The sequence below is a fragment of the Drosophila kikkawai genome, chromosome 3L (assembly GCF_030179895.1).
Source record: "Drosophila kikkawai strain 14028-0561.14 chromosome 3L, DkikHiC1v2, whole genome shotgun sequence".
Taxonomy (NCBI): Eukaryota; Metazoa; Arthropoda; class Insecta; order Diptera; family Drosophilidae; genus Drosophila; species Drosophila kikkawai.
In genome coordinates, this window is record NC_091730.1 from 16640625 (window position 1) to 16657599 (window position 16975).

Genomic DNA, 16975 nt, shown 5'->3' on the forward strand with positions numbered 1-16975 from the left:
TTTAAAATAATGAAATCGTCCTGGCCATTGCATGAATAATCCACAAACGGCCAAAGTGCGCTGATATCCTTGGTACCGCATGGCGTATACGCAATTTCTGTTATTGTTGCCCTGGACGGCGTAATGTAATTGCAATCGAAAGACAAAGCCAAAGTCGTATGCCTGGGAAATGCGCATATTTTCATTAAATATTTAGCCAAATGGTCGCCAGTTTCGTTACGTTCTTTTTTGGTTTTTTTTTGGCCCAAAGGGGGCTGGGTGGGGCGATGAATCCAATATCCATTCTCGACTTTATGCGAAGAAACTTAATTTGCCGCCGTTTGCACAAAAATGGCTCGCATTTTGGGCCGTGTTGGTGTGTGTTTTTCTGTCTGTCAGTTTGCGTTTGAGGTAATTGTACAAACAAATTGTGGCAGAAGGGGACGACGACCGCCCACAGTTGGCCAACAGCAACTCCAGAATCAAATGCGAAGGCGGGCAAGAACACGGAATTTGTCGCCGCAGCCAAGGCGTCGCATTCGTTCTTGGCACAGTAGCTATAAAAGCAGCCATAAAGAGTGGGAAAATATGCGAGATACTTTAGTTAAGTGCCAGAAATATTGGCGAAACTACTTGGAAAAATATGAGATTTTAGTAAGAGTTTTGTAATTAAGTTGGAAGTTGTAGGAAATAAGGTGGAAGTACACTTTTGTATTGCTTAATATAACTTAAATCTACTCTAAAAACTTGTATAAAATATCTAGAACATATTTTAGTAATTTCTCTGCTCAAATACCCCAAAAATATACACCTTTAAAAAGAGCTCCGTCAAAGAGTATCTCACAGATACAAAGAGCACACACACACGTTCTCTGCTCTCGTGTATCTAGGCCGCATGCACTTGAGATGCACTTTCCGGCCCAAAAGATACAACCGAGAAATTACTGAATGAGTTGGCCGACGACTGCGTGGGCAATCGAGTTGTTCTTCCAAAAGAGCCGAAAATGAATTAACAATTTATGCGTGTGACGCATTCTCGGCTCTCAAAGTCAAAGCCGAAAACAACAACAAACGCAAACAAAAACAAAATATAAATCTTCAAAAGCATTCTTCGGTTGGCGGCGGCAAGGAAAAAACAAAATAGAAGCATCATCGAAATTGTTGTTTTTAGCCAACTAAACTTAAAGCATCAGCTAAACGGAACGAAGGGTGACTGTAGGGAGGAGCAAAGTGGGCAGAGGGGGAGGGGATTTGGCCAAGTAGTTGGCAGATAAAAGCCGCTATAAAAACTGTCAAATAAACATCAAAGCGGATGCGCAACGCTTGACATGCTAAAATATACTTTATAGTCATGCGTGGCTGTGTGAGATTGCGATGAGAATGTATCTCTGAATTTGCATCCGTATCGGTGAGATGTATCTGTGAGTGTGTCCGTTTAATGGCCTGTCGGAGGTGCCAGTATTAAAGGGGGGGCTTCTGCTGCCAGTGGGGACTTCAGAAGGATCTGTGCTAGGGTAGAGTGTTCACACGCCAATGCTAAAGTAATAGCACATGGCATATAACATAACATAAAAACATTGATGGCTGCAAATGATAGAGAGCCCTGCGCCCAGTGGCGTCGGGCTAGAGGGGGGCATGCGATGATTGATGTTCTTATTGATATATGATAGAAAATAATATTATGCGGGAGGCGACAGATGAAGTGCAAGTGAAGTGCTGATGGAGAAGGGAAATATTAAAAAATGTATCACGTAAAATGGGAAAAATAAAAATGAAAGTTTTAAATAAATATTTAAAGTATTCTAAAAGAAAACTTATAACAATATAATATATTCTAAAGGCTTTATTTATTAATATGTATTTTAGATAATTCTGTTATTATTTTAATATATTTTTTTAGGGTTTTTTTATATATTTTTACTTTCTCTGGTCTTTGAATTTTGTCTCCAAAAATATCTTAAAAAATTCTTGCTTACCTATACAATTTTCTAATAAATTCCATCAAATAAAATTTGAATTTCTTGATATGCCTAAAGGCTTACAAATATATACCCCTCCTCAAAATCTCGAAATCGTTTTCAATTTTCACACCAAAATTAAGGATAGCTGGAGGGGCAACAAAGAGTGCAGCCCCTTTTAAGCTACGCTACTGCCCGCGGGCCCAGCGGGGGCTACGCATCATGGCTTCCCTACAACCGAAAGATACCCCCCCCCCCAAGACCCCCTCTTCACATTAGAAAACGTGACAAAAATTTCATATTGATGTCTTCTTTTGGTAGATGGGGCTTCTCTCCCTCTGTATATATTTTTTTTCTTCTGTTTTTTTTGATGATGCTGCTAAAGGCAATACATAAAATTTTCACACACAACCAGAGAAGCAAGTGGAAAAGGCGGACAAAGTGTGAATTAGGCGCAAAAGTTGAAAGAAGCATAATAATTCTGTTCTTGTGTGTATATTTTATTATTACAATGCTACGAAAAGCTTTTGAAGTCACTCCGTGGATTCCAAAGTGGGTGTGACGGCATGGGAATACAATAAGGGCAGAGACATATACATATATGCTATATGCTCGTATAATAATAATTTTTCAAGTATTTTCTCGAGTTTCTCTGGGAGTGCATGTATGTCACTGCCAGAAAGCGAGAGTTTCCACTTCCAGTCTTCCAGTTTCCCTTTCCGTTACATTCGAAACACGCCTCAAGTTCATAATTTGTACAATTTTATGACTTTTTGCTGCGTAAAATTCTAACTAAATTATTTATACAAATTTTATCTCTTATGTGGGCTTTTGGCATTGCAGGTGGTCATAAAGAGGCCGCCGCATAAAACTTGAGATGTCTCTGAGTCTCAGTCTCTGTCTCAGTTTTTTTGTTCTTTCGTGTGTCGCGCAATTTTTTACATGACCATAAAAAGGGCCAACAGTCAACAGCTACAAAAACAGTCAACACCATACCAAAAAAATACAACAAAAAAACACTAAAAAAAAAACAAAAAACAGCACAATAATTTACGTAAATGCCTAGGCATATGTGATATGTGATATTTGAGGGCCTTTTCTGGGGAGTGAGAAGTGAGTAGTCTTTTGAGGAAGTGGGATGGGGGCTTTGAGGACAGTGAGTGATGACTATGTTGACCAAGTTCAGAGAAATAATTTTAGAGTTTTTGGTCTTAAGAATGTTAAGGATAAGTTAAAGGAATTTAAGATACAATATGAGGGCAGTAAGAACTTAAATATAATTGTAATTAGTGGAAAATGTAGTGAAATATCCCAAATAAAATTCTAGAAATATATCCAGTAATTTTAAAACTTTTTTAAAATAAGAAAATTCTTTTTATTTTATGAAGAATAATAACTTTTCGTGTTACAACCCTTCCTAAACTCATACTCTTAAAACCTCCCTCGCAGCATCATGTTGTCTGTGGGCAGGCCCCTCCCTTGCCACCCCCTGAAACCCCACCAAAAAATAGAAGAACGACACTTACCCTATCTTATCATCTGTCTGAAAAATTTTCTGGGGCTCCACACGAACACTTGGAGTGTCGCCAGCCTTGTTCAGATACAAAGTACATGCATATTTACACAATTCGCTGCAGCTTCTACGCTTTAGCAATCAAATTACTGGCCAGCAACAACAACAATAACAACAGTAAAAACAACAACTGAGGCATAGAGAATGACAGCGTGAAAACTGGAGCATTGTTTGATTGACATTTGATTGACAAAAACAGTCAACGAGCAGCTAGAACGAATACGAATGCGAATACGAGCTCTTGAATACGCGCATAACTAACTGCCATGGGAATGGGAACTTTTTTTTTTGTGTCGGCGACATATTCGAAAAATTGTTGATAAAATTCCAGAAAATTGGCGCCAGCAAAAAAAAAAGAGAATTAGATACACTGTGTTGGCAGTGGGAAGGCAGCAAACAATTTGCTTATGTTGGAAATTAACGCCTTTAATGTTAATGGCCAAAAAGAGCAACAAAAACAAAAGCCTTTGCTTTATTATGCCGCTTATTCATTATTGTTTTTGTTGTTGTTTTTAATTTTTTTTTGTTATATTTGTTGTTGTTTTTTGTTGCTTTGGATGTTGTTGTTGCGGCGAGTTTAAGCGCGCTGTTTGTAATTAATTTCCGTTTGTGTGTAGCCGCAGCAAACTTGGGCGCAAAACTTAAATAAACCACAGCAGGAGACAGCAACAGAGAGAGAGAGAGAGAGAGAGAGAGAGAGAGAGAGAGAGAGGGGGTTAGCCAAGTTAACAACACACACACGCTTTTAACTTTACAACTATGGCCAAGATACCACGCTATGCACATGCTCTAGGCCCAATTTTAAGGGCAGTAAAATTGAGATAAAACTCATATGGGTTATAAAATATTTAAGAAAATTTATTTTATGGTATCTTAAAATATTTTTCATATATTTCATAAATCTAAATATATAGATTTCTATTTACCAATTTTATAAAAAATAAAACAATAGAAGTTTTGGTGCTCTCTTTAGTTGTTACAATAACCTAAAATTGAAGTCTTCCTATAAATATTTTTAAACTTTGTAAAGTCTTATTAAATATTAAATTCTTAAATAATTTTAATTTCAAATTTTTACCAACTTGATATGTAATTTGTTATGCCCATCTCTGGCTTATAGAGATATATAAAATCCAACAGATACAAATGCCCCGGCAAACCCGTTTTCCGAACACGTTGCCAGAGCGGCGGAGATGAAGGCCTCCAAGCAAACCGACACGCGCTGAGCTGGGGCTAAGGATGGCATGGGTTAACGTTAAGAGTCGGCAACAGACGACAGCAGAGAGGGGGGGTTAAGGGACAAATATATATCGGACAAAAGGCACGCTCGATCTGCTCGATGGTCTGACGTCGGTTGTCGGCATTTGTTTCCCCCGTTGATTTGTGACATTAAAGAAAAGTTGTTAAAATGCCGACAGATCGGGGCCAGTTCAGGCGAAAAAAAAAGTACAAAAAATCAAGGCAAAATGCATTATCCATCTGCAAATAGCAAGCCCTTCACTATGTGCAACTTGGTACCTCTTCAAGTGTTTCCCCCTGAACTTCAGATACTGATAAAGACGAGACGTCCGACTTCGGACTGTGTAACTGTTTGGGTTGGCGCATCGATTATCGGCGTTTAATTAAACGTTACCAGACTGGCGGCTCCCCCAAGACCCCCTTAATGCCCTTCCCACTCTTGGCTTCCCCTCGAAATAATTGCTACTGGTATTTAGCAAGCATTCTCATTCCCCACCTGATAAGATTTCGCCCCGGTGAATGGTGCCGGTAAAAAAGGTAAAAAACAAAATAAAAGTAGGTAACAAAAAAATTGAGGCAGATTTCTTTGGCTGATAGTGAATAATTTTTTAGAACTCGTTTGATTTTTGCCGGTCTTATTGCCCCCGGCTCGATAAGTGCCATGCCAAATTGTGGTTGTAAATTGTGAAGTGTCAAAAAAATATTATAAAAAAATAGAGAGAAGAGGGAGGAGTATAAAAAGCACAAATTAGAAAGCACTTGAGTTGGTCTGATCACTGGATCGAATTGTGATCAGGCGGATGATTAACTAGGGGGCACTTCAACTAGAAGAACTACTACTATTTTGAAGGTGGAAAGAATTGGCTTTCGGGAAGTGAAGAGTAAATTAATATTTTAAAAAATATTAGAAGACTACGTAATATTATTTTTTAATATATTAGAAGTGTGGGAAATATTTTATAACTATTTATTATAATTAATTTAAAAGAAACTAGAGTTTATCTTATAGTTTCTTTAATTTATCACCATTTTTGAGCCTTTTAAAAGCCTTTCTAATTAAACTTAATTCTCTCCTGCTTCCCCATTTTCCTTAATTAAATACTTGACTTATTTATGAGTTGCTTAAAACACACATAAATTAACTTGGACTTGAGTTAATGTAAAAATTCCACACTTGAAAATGTTCTACGCACATGTTGGACTCTCAGAAACATTTTTCTCTGGACTGTTTCAATAAATGTTTCTTCTATTGCCGGATGGATGCCCACAGTTTTTCCTCCACTTCTCAGTATATATATATATTTTTTGGCATTTGTTGATCTTTATCATAGAGTTCCAAACATTTTTTTTGTTCCGTTGGTATGCGACTTCTCATTAATTGCTTGTTGCTTTTGTTATTGCCGGTCGGTGGGTCGGTCGTTCGCGTCAAAAACACTTAACTTCATTAACACTTACATGCCAGATACGAGATATCTGGCCATCAACTACTACTCGGGTCTCTCTCTCTCTCTCTCTTAGCCAACTTTTTGTTTTTCGGCTGCCTTTTCCCCGAGTTTTCTGCTTGGCCACACAAACGCAATTATGAAGTTTTATCTTTGGTTTATATCGTTTCTTTAACGAATGCTGGCTGGCTGGCGGCACATCATCTGTCTAATAAATTATGTTGCCAGGCAAGAGGCGGCTCTACGAGTTTGACTTTGGAGTTTTTGATTAAGTATTTTCACAAGTAATAAAAATAAATAAAAATAATGAATAAAAATACTTGTAAAATATGCTTGAAATTTAGAATGTATTTCAGGGAAATTATTTTGTGATAGGAAGTAAATACATTGTCTTAGATTCTGGTTTATTTTTTATTTTTTTGGCTTAATCTTACTTGATTTCTTAAAGGTATTTACTGTTGATTTTTCTTTACCCTTTTTAATTAAAGGTCGACCACTTGATGGGCCTGGGATCTCTGACTCTCTGAATATTTTTTGTTCTGTTCTCGGCCGCTTTGTTTTGCGTTTAATTATCGCCTTTGTGTTGCTTTTTGGCCTTTTTCAGCGTCTTTTTTGTATTTTTTTTTTAAGCAAATACCGCGGCCTTTTTTGCCGACGATCGTGGCGCCAAGATAAACCAAAAGAACATGTTTTGCTCTCAAGTGGCCGACACAATGGGAATCAATTCGCTGGTGTTGTTGTAGTTGTTGTTGAGTCATCAAGAAAGCATTTTGGCGTCTGATATGAAACATGCCGCCTTGCAAATTAACTTTGGCCTAAGCCACTCCAAACAGATATAGGCGCAAATTGAATGGCGAATGGGGAAAGGCGAATGTGCCCATGCCTCCAGGGGGGAGCAATCGGCAAACATGACTTGCTGATGACCTACAAAGGGGGATTTAGGGGGACTATATATAAATAACATCTAATTTCTTGTACAGAATTTTAATAAATATTGAAAATAATTCAAGAATATTTTGTTAAAAACGAGCTAAGTTTATAGTTACGTTAGTTTTCAATTAAAAACTTTGTTTACTTATCAAGACTTTGATTACTTATAAATATGGTTTTTGTTACCAATTCAATGCCCTGAGTAAACACACACCTAGAAACCCCCATTATACACCAGAGAAAGCTGTGCCTGCTATTTCCCGATGACTTCAAGACCCCTTAGACCCTGGCAACGCCCCGAAAAATACCTCAGAAACCCCCAACCTAAAGCCTTAGCTCTAGCCCTAAGTCATGATGAATTGAATTGGTGCATTTGCGTAATGTGTACGCAGGGCAGACGAAATGAAAATGATTAGCCCCGGCCAGCACGGACCACTCCAATCCCTCCAAGACAACCGCAACCGGGGCCGTGCCCAAGGGCTTCGACTTACCTGAGAGTTGAGGTCGCTGTGTCGAAATGGTCGGCTCGCAGCCTCATGAATTTTCTATGATAAATGGAACGTCACGGCCTGCGGCTTATCTATCAAAAGAAATACATGCTTCGTACAGTGGAAATTGAATGAAGCCTACGTGGCGTATGAGTAATGCGTGCAGAGAGACCCTCTCGTTTTTGGCTCAATTAAAGTGGCGGCTTCTTTCTGGAGTGAATCGTTTTAGGCTTAGTTCATTAGCATATGTATGTCCCCAGGTCCATGCGTTTTTTCTCTCTATATATTATACATCTCCATACCAAATATATTTTATGCTATGTGTAATTTTTGTGTTATCAAGTCGCTGTAGATGCTGTAGATAAAAGTGGCTGTCCAGCTGAGATTTGCATAATTAATTAGTGTGCTTGTGACTGGGCATTATAGTGCAAATCAAAAATGCGCATAAATTTGATGAAAATGTTATAAATTGTCCGTAATAAAACACAAATTTACGAAAAAGAAAAAAAAAAAAGATGTTAAGAGCATAGAGAGCAGGTGGCATTTGATAAAGTTTTGTCAAGTGATTTTTTAGGGGGGAAATGTGAGAGAAAATGAAGACCTAATGGAATAATTTGAATAAATCTTTAATAAACAACTTTTCCCTGATTTTTTAATATATTTTCTTAACCATAATTCGCCCTACAATTATAGTTTTTCGAGTGTTAACTGGGTCAACTCCTGTTCACACCCCCTCTCTCACACTCGTAAGTAAACAATGTCACCACTTTGGCCAGGGACTCAACGACTAGCTCATTTCCCTGGCACTTTGGCTAATTGTCTTCAATTGTCGCCACCTCAGCAACTCTTTTCTCAATCTCCTCGCTCTCTCTAGAAGAAGGGGCGAAAAACACGACAAAAGCTAGGAAAACTGGCGGGAAAACAACGAACAAAGTATACAAAATGGAGACTTGGGACTGCTTTGCTTGCATAATGTTCATGCAATTAAAAGCCATGTCCTGGGCTCTGCCTGGAATGGGGCGGGGTCCTTGGCAAGGACGTGGCGTAATGCTAGCACACAAATGAAAAATGAAAAGCGAAATGAAAAATGAGAAATGGAAAATGGAAAAACCCGCGCATAGAAAGCGTGGCTAAACCGCAAATTTGGGTCAGCAGGCGAGAAGTGGAAATTCTCCTTGGTTCTCCCCTTCATTACTTTTATTTTTTTTTTAAGCGTGCTAATTAATTAAAATGAAGCAGATACAATGGAGCCAAGAATGGATAGTGCGGCCGGAGGACTTAGCGTGAAGCCAGTGAAGTGAATTACTGCCGTGGATGGCGTCGAAAGGGGCTAGTGGAAATGGGATTTATGTGTCAAGTGGGGTTTATGCTGCAGCACTTGGGGGGATGCATTCTTTTTCTTGGGGAAATTTACTTAGGGGAAAAACAAGAAGTTAAATTGGTAAAACACTAAGGAAAGGATATAAATATATTTTTAAATGGTTAGAAGTATAAATGAGAATGCATTTTAAGTTCATTTAGTAAATAAAATTGAATTACTAGTTTTTACTCTCTAATATATGTTTTTCATACATTTTTAAGATCAAAAATACCTTCCCTTTTCCTTTAAAATATTTAAATTACAAAATTCCTTTCTTCAAACGATTGCTGAACATCAAACAACTGGCTGTTTGCAGTCGCATTCGCTTCGCTTTGGTGCGGTTCACGCGTCGTATGAGTAATGAGTAATGAATGAGCCAAAAGGAACCACAGACTGGCGTGGACTGCTCATCTCTCGGCTCAGCTTACGGCTCTCAGCTCTCGACCCAGTGTGGCCACAATCGCCCAGATAATACTGTAGCCATTTCAATTAAAAACGAAAGAAACCAAACCGAAACCGAGACCAACAAAAGAGAAAAAAATTCGAGTAGAAAAGAAAGGAAAACTTTTGAGTACCGCCGCCGCCGCCGTCGACGACGACGACGTCATTAATTAGGAATGCTCTCCGAGCAGTTGCCTTTCAAGTGTCTCGCGGGGATTCAAAGAGATCGGCCTTGAGGGACCCAGGGGGGAGGTGGCGAGCAAAAGGAGGGGCGCCGGCATTGGCCGCCTGGTCGCCATCGCTTTGTGTTGGCGTCGAGGCATAAACTTTAGTGCTGTTGTAATGCGCTTTGTGCAAATTGCAAATAAATTGCAAGACGCCAACGACAGGCCAACAGAGAAAGAAAAAGTGTTAGAATTTGAAAATAAAATGTTAAAAATTATTGAAATAATAATTAAAGTCAGGCAGCCACATAAAAAGGTAGCAAGCTCCAACAATTAATAAGTAAAATATTTATAGCCATGTTAAAACTTTGCCAATATTTTTTGTATTTCTTTTAAATTTTCTATAAATTATATATTTTCCCTTTTATGGATAATTTGTCCAACATTTCGCTCAGTGTCCCACTGCAAAGCCGACAAAGCTGCGCTGGATTTAGATAGCCAAAGAGCGGAGGCTCGAAACAGTTTTGATGCCGCCAATTTCATGCCACTTTGCATTTTAATTAAAAGCATCCCTCTTTATATTCTCCACCCCTCTTTTCTTTGTCGTTGCAGTCCAGGAATGCACCACAGACTCCGAGGAGCTGATGTACCACCAGGTGCGCGCCTCCTCCTCCTGCAGTGCCCCGCCCGACCTGCTGCTGGTCAGCGAACGTGACAATAATATACAACTGCGATCCCCGGTGGTGAATATAATCACAACGCCGCCAGGCAATGCCTCCAGTTCGGCATCGAAGCATCATCATAACCAGCATCATAGCACGCATCCCCACCACAACCACAACAACTCCAGCTCGAATGCCGGCCGTCATCCACAGTCGGGGAATCCACATCCGCAGGATGTGAGCAGCGGCGGTGGCAGCCATAGCAAACACCTGCGCATCAGCAGCGGCAGCAATGGCCGGCATGGCAAGTACTCGAATATGCAACAGCAACAGGCTCAGCCGCAGGACGAGGACGTGGTGGATGCTGCAGCGGCAATGACGCAGCAGCAACATGGCGGTCACAATACACACTCCCGGCATCTGCATCACCACAAGGAGGAGCGCATCCGATTGGAGGTGAGTCAAGTGTGCCTTTATGAGTTATTTAAATGCTAACTAAAACATTTCAATTCCATCATTTCCCATAAACAATTGTTTTTTATAGTTCATTCTGATTTCAATTTCCATTCATTTATTAATGAATTTATGGATTGGATTTGTCTTGGTTTCATCGTTTCATAACACAAATATTTATGAAGTCATTAATTGTTTGTACACTTTCAAGGGGTAGCATGAATTTTGATAAGGGATGTGGGAGGCTTAGGAATTTTTTATAAATTTATTTCAATAAAAAACGTACAATTTAAATTTTATTTCTTTTCATTTTGAAGATTTTTTTGTTAGAATATTTAAAAATAAATTATTTTAGTCTTTTAAAGAATATATAAAACATTTAACCTATATATAGCCTTTAATAATGTATTAAATAATATTTTAAAATATTTTAAACATGTGCTTTTTAATATACAATTTATTTTTGTAGTGTTTCTCCTTGTTCTCCTTGTTTAAATATTTATTTTACCCTCTCTTAGAGCATTCACATCCCCTTCTCTCGATTTATTTTCAATTAGCCAACCCATCGCTTGGCTTATAAATACAGAATGATAAATTAAATGATGTTTGCTTTTCCATTTGCCGGCATCTGACCCCCAGCCAGGTGTTTGGTCAAGTTTAATCAACTCGCTGTGCTTGGCTGTTATTATCGTGTTAGCCGGCACCCCCCACGCCAGCCCAATGTGGCCAACGTTTCTGGCCATAATTCATGACCCACTGGGCACAACGCACATCGACCATAAACTCAACATTTCAATGTGCTTTTAATTAAAATTTCAATGGCTGCTGCTGGCTTCAGCTTCATTTGTTGTTCCAACATCCACCAAAAACACTGAAAACACTGAAAACACCCACACCCCATCCACGGAACCATGAAAATAAAATCGAGAGAAGAGGGAAAAAATATTTCATTAACACAAGGGCGCCGGCAATTTTCCATTACCACCCACTGAGGATGAGCATTCCGTGTTCGGATGCTGTTTCTACTTGTGCCAAAAACACACAAAAAAAAAAAACAAGAGGAGAAAATATCAAAACATTAAAATTCAATAAAAACCATTAAAAGCAAAACAACAAACACGAAAAGCACTCAGGGGCAATTAAAAATCTAGCCAGAGAAGCAGCAGCAGCAGAGGCAGCAGCAAAGGAAATTATATTTATTTATATGCGAACGAGGGGAAGGAGATCAGGGAGCGGAGTATCCCCGAGCTGGATGTTGGATGCTGGGCACTGCCACTTTATCAATGGTAATGGTTTCCCCTCCCCTCAGGTTCTCAGCTCCTGCCACCCGTGATGATGCTGCTCTCTGGGTGCTTCTGCAGCGCAAATTAAATATTTAGTCAAATTATGGCCACAATTTTCGACTGGTTTTAGTGGTCTTGCGTTGCTCTTAATTGTTGTTTTTAGTGGCAGCTGGCTGTGGCTTCTGTTCAGCTGCTTTTTCCATCCAGCAAACTCCCAATCTTTGCCCAACATGTTGCATCTGCAAAAAGTGTTGCATACTTTCGGGTCGAGCACGAAATTTTCCGAGCAATTTTTGTTTCGGAAAGTTTATTAGCAACATTTTTTGCCCTGGCCACATTTTTGTTATTTTAAGTTTGTAGTTTTGCCACTGCATCAGGCTTATGAAGCTGTTAAAAATTAGTGTGAAAAACATTTAGGGGGAGAAGCTATTAGAGAGCTGGAAAATTATGAAAATTTGTGGAAAATAAACAGATAAACATATAGGTTTTTATTTGTTTGAGGAGGAGTTTGGAGATTTAATAAAATCAATATTATTTAAATCCAATTTCTACGTAAAACCCTCTCTAATTCCCCATTTCTTTCTTATTCCAAATAATCAGGAATTCACCTGCGACGTGTCCGTGGAGGGCGGCAAGTCATCACAGCCGCTGCAGTTCTCGTTCACGTTCTACGACCTGGACGGCCACCATGGCAAGATAACAAAGGACGACATCGTGGGCATTGTGTACACCATATACGAGTCCATTGGCAAGAGCGTGGTGGTGCCCCACTGTGGCAGCAAGACAATCAACGTGCGGCTCACCGTCAGTCCCGAGGGCAAATCGAAAGCGCAGCCAGTGCCCAATGCCGGTGTTGGTGTTGGTGTCGCTGCCGGATTCGGTGCTAGCAAGTTGAAGAAATTGCCCACGGGTCTGGCGGCCATGTCGAAAACAGTGGCGGGTGCAGGAGCTGGAGCGGGTGGGGCCAACGGTGCCACTGCGCTAACGACATCCGCCGGCAGCCGCCGCCAGCATCGCTATCGACCACGCAAACTGATTAAGTCCGATGACGAGGACGACGACAGCAACAGCGAGAAGGATGCCATCCCATCCACGGAGCAGCATCAGCCCAGTGGCAGTGGAGGAAAGGCTGGCGGCAAGACAGGCCATCACCATCAGGCGCGGTATCATCAGAAGAACAATGCCAGCCGGCCAGAGCAATGCTGTCCGGAGCAGCACACGCCGGACAATGGTCACAATACCTACGAGAATATGCTGAATCTCAAATGCTGCAAGCCGGAGAGCAGTGACAGGGACAGGGATGTGGTGGATTGCCCAACAGGACAGCGACAGCAGCACCTGCACAGCCACCAGCAACAGCAGCAACAGCGGCAGCAGGACATCTACATGAAGCAGGCCACCCAGCGGGTGAAGATGTTGCGGCGGGCGCGCAAACAAAAGGTAGGCACAAGGTAACGAGCGAAATCATAACAAAAACAAATCAAATATTAAACCAAACTAAAAACAAACTGCTGCCAGATTTTAAAAATAACTGAAGAATGTAAATAGAAAACTAAACAAGTTCAGAAAGCCACAAATGCATTGCTTAATTTGGCTTTAAACTTTGCTTAATTTAATAATTAATATATTTTCAAATTAAAAGTATTCTGGAATTCAAAAGTGAACCTCCAGAAACTATCCTGGCAGCAGCTACCCAAACCCAAATCCCTTCTCCTTCGCCTTTTGTTTTTGTTATAATTTTTGTTGCTCACTTAATGCGTTTTATATATGTACTTTATTGTTTTCTTGACTTATAATTTAATTTTATTTTCTTTTGCTTATTTTTTGGTTAACTCATTGCCATCAATCAGTATCAGGATCACTGCCTTGAAACGCGTCAGCGCAGCCTCTCAGTGGGCAACGATTCCACCTGGCAGAATCGTCATCTGCAGCAGCAGCAACCACAGGCAGTGCAGGCCTCACCCGCCCAGCCGCTGAACCACAAGAGTGTCTCGGTATCGCCACCATTGGGTGGTGCAGGTGGTGGTGGTGGTGGCGACCTTATGCTGGATGGTGTGCAGCTGCGTCAGCCGCGCCCCCAATCTCTAACCCACCACCAGCAGCAGCAACATCAGCAACAGCAAAGGAAGTCGGCCGAGTGCTGGAAATCGGCGTTAAATCGCAACGATTTAATTAGCATCATTAGGGAGAGCATGGAGAAGAATCGCCTGTGTTTTCAGTTGAATGGGTAAGCCAATCCTGCGATGAAATCCACCCCAAAAACTCCACAATGATAACGAAAGGAATTAAGTCGAACGAGGCTAGAAAAGTCAACCATAATCCGAAGGGTAATGACACCCCTAGATGGTGGCTGGAAATTGTTTTAAATAAATAATTAAATATTTTTCATTATTGTTAATCATAATTAAATATCAGTTACTATAATGAATACTTTATTTAATTTTTAAAGCTCAAAATTGTTTTCCAAATTAATCAAATGATACAATATTTTACTTTCTTTACAATTTTAAACTTTATGGCAATCCCCTTAACACTTCCAGCTAAGAAACCCCCACTTTAAACCTATGATTTTCCCACCAATTGATGGCCAACTTCCTTTTTTTATGATTTTGCAGAAAACCCCAAGCCAATGTGAGTCCCATACGGCAACCGGCAGCACAACAACAACAACAGCAACGCCAACGCTGCAATACGGGCTCGAAAATACCAACGCTAATTGCCAACCACAGCCCAGTCGCCCAGCAATCGCCGCTCAGCTGCAGTCCACCCACAGCGGACACCACCTGCATTCCAGTGGCGCCACTATCCAACGAGGTCAGCGCTGGCCATCAGCAGCAGCAACACCAGCAGCAGCAGCATCACAGCCACCACGAGCATCCCCAACCGCACATCCCCATCTACCACCAACAGCTGGCCATTAATCCGGCCGTTTTGGCCGCCCAGCAAACCCACAATACGGCCCACAACAAGCTGAATCTATGTGGCTACGATTCCTTCCTGCATGCCACCATCTGCGGTGGCGGAGCAGCCGCCCACTCGCCACCGCCCACGCCCAGCAATGTGGCCACCGTTCAGCCCATACCCAAAAAGAATCAAAAGAACCTGCTGCAGGGTTACCAGCGACTGGACCAGCAGCAACAGCAGAAGGAACAGAAGGAGCAGCGCAGCAGCAAGGACTACAGGAACTATGGCAATCTCATCTATGCCAAGCTGAGTGAACAGTTGCAGCAAAAGGAGCGAGAGCAGCGACGCCACCGACACAAGCAGCAGCAGCAGCATCAAAACCAACTGCTGCAGGAGAAGCACAAGGAGCCGGAGCAGGCGGAGCAGCGTCCACCCACCTCTAACTCCAGTTCCGGTGGTTCCAAGATCTATGGCGATGCCCTGGAGTGTGCCCATCTGTTGGCCAGCGAGGAGGAGGATCTGCCACCCAGTCCCCAGTTGACTAGTACTCCCAGCAAGGTGGTCAGCACCGATACCCTCATTGACCTGAACGACGACGTGGGCGAGGCTGTGGCGGAGGCGGTCACAGAAAGCGGCAAACAGTCGCTGGAGGCGGAGGAGGGTCAGGCCCAGGAGGTGGAACTGGACACCAGTGCCTCCAGTTCGATGATCCACCGCTATGTGCATGAGCACATCCACCATCACTATCACCACTTCAAGGAGCAGCAGGATGTCTAGGCTAAGAAGAGAGGGAGGGAAACGCACACACTATAAACTATTTGAATGTTGCTTATGTTTTCAGTCTATTGATTAATGTAGCGCCAATTGTAATTTAAAGTTAGCCTTTATCAAACTGCAAGACAAGGAAAATAATATTTAAAAAAGGATATTAAAAGGCCGCAAGAAGCGAGGGTGGAGTAATGAGTTTGAAGGGAGTGGTGTCTTTAAAACCCCAGAATGTTCAATGATTTACCTACAAAATAATTATAATTTTATTTTCAGACCCAGTATAGTTCAGATGTATTATTTTTAAAAACTAGTTTCCCTTTTTGATCTAGAAAATCCAATCTTTTCCAAACTCATTGCTTCATTCTCGCTTTGAAAAATCTTCAGAACCAAATGAAACACTTGAACTCGTTGAAGATAAAGCTCACTGTAAAATCGAAATAAACCCGGTACATAAATGTAGCCTCTATAGCTTATTCAGAAACAAAAAGAAATGAAAATTTATGCGCCTTTTGCCTTAGCAACAATTGAATCGCCGCTTCGCTATGCTAATCCACTAGCAGCATGTTGCAGCAACACATATCACAAGCAGCGCTGGCAATATGTTGCACTCAAAGCATTTTGTGTTTGCTGTGCGCGCGTGTAAACTAAATGGAGGAATAAAAAAAACTATTGTTTAGTGCAAATTATTAAATGAAATTGTTGTCTATGATATAAAATTTTATGCGCCGCTTTTTAAGTGTTTTTTGGAGGGAGAGCAGACAGGAGAGCAATTGTCGTTGGCCGCCAGTTTTAAGTTATAACTATCGATCGATCGTGTATATTTATGTTAACTAAGCCAATTAATTTAAATACCACCTTTAGTTTTTAACACTAACACCAAGCACAAGACAAGCAACAATGCAACTAAATACTAAAACCCAACAGAACCAACAACAAACACACAAATTGTAGTTCAATTATTATTTAAAAAACTTGTTTTTAAATTCGTCATCTGTCAACCAATCGAAGTAATCAATCCAATCAATCAATCAAATCAAGCGAAAACAAGCACAAAAACAAAATGCATTTAACTCTTATTTAAATAAAAAAGACTGATTTCCAATTAAACAATATATATATTAATTAATTGCATATGAATAAAAATAAATATATTGATAAATACATATAGACAATTTATGAGAAATACTAAATAAATTATTGAATTTGCTAAAATGGAAGTTATAATGGGTGTTTTATTATTAAAAGTGTGGAAAGGGGAAAACTCTACTTCTAGAGTCTAAAAAAAAATCCATAAAAAATGTCTGGTTACATATAGATACACATATATCTAG

The 16975-nt window shown here is 40.5% G+C and overlaps 1 protein-coding gene across 2 annotated transcripts in view; it reads left to right on the plus strand.

The window, feature by feature from the left end:
* nkd (naked cuticle) overlaps positions 1 to 16861 on the plus strand; it is a 42262-nt gene extending 25401 nt beyond the window's left edge. The window contains exons 2-5 of one of the 2 annotated variants that reach the window (XM_017182174.3): positions 10187 to 10692; positions 12573 to 13412; positions 13823 to 14199; positions 14588 to 16861. In XM_017182174.3, coding sequence (XP_017037663.1) covers positions 10187 to 10692; positions 12573 to 13412; positions 13823 to 14199; positions 14588 to 15653 — 2789 coding nt within the window. In that variant the 3' untranslated portion in view covers positions 15654 to 16861. The remainder of the gene's footprint in view (positions 1 to 10186; positions 10693 to 12572; positions 13413 to 13822; positions 14200 to 14587) is intronic. The other variant, XM_017182175.3, reaches the window with a different exon arrangement.
* Positions 16862 to 16975: the final 114 nt, after the last annotated feature.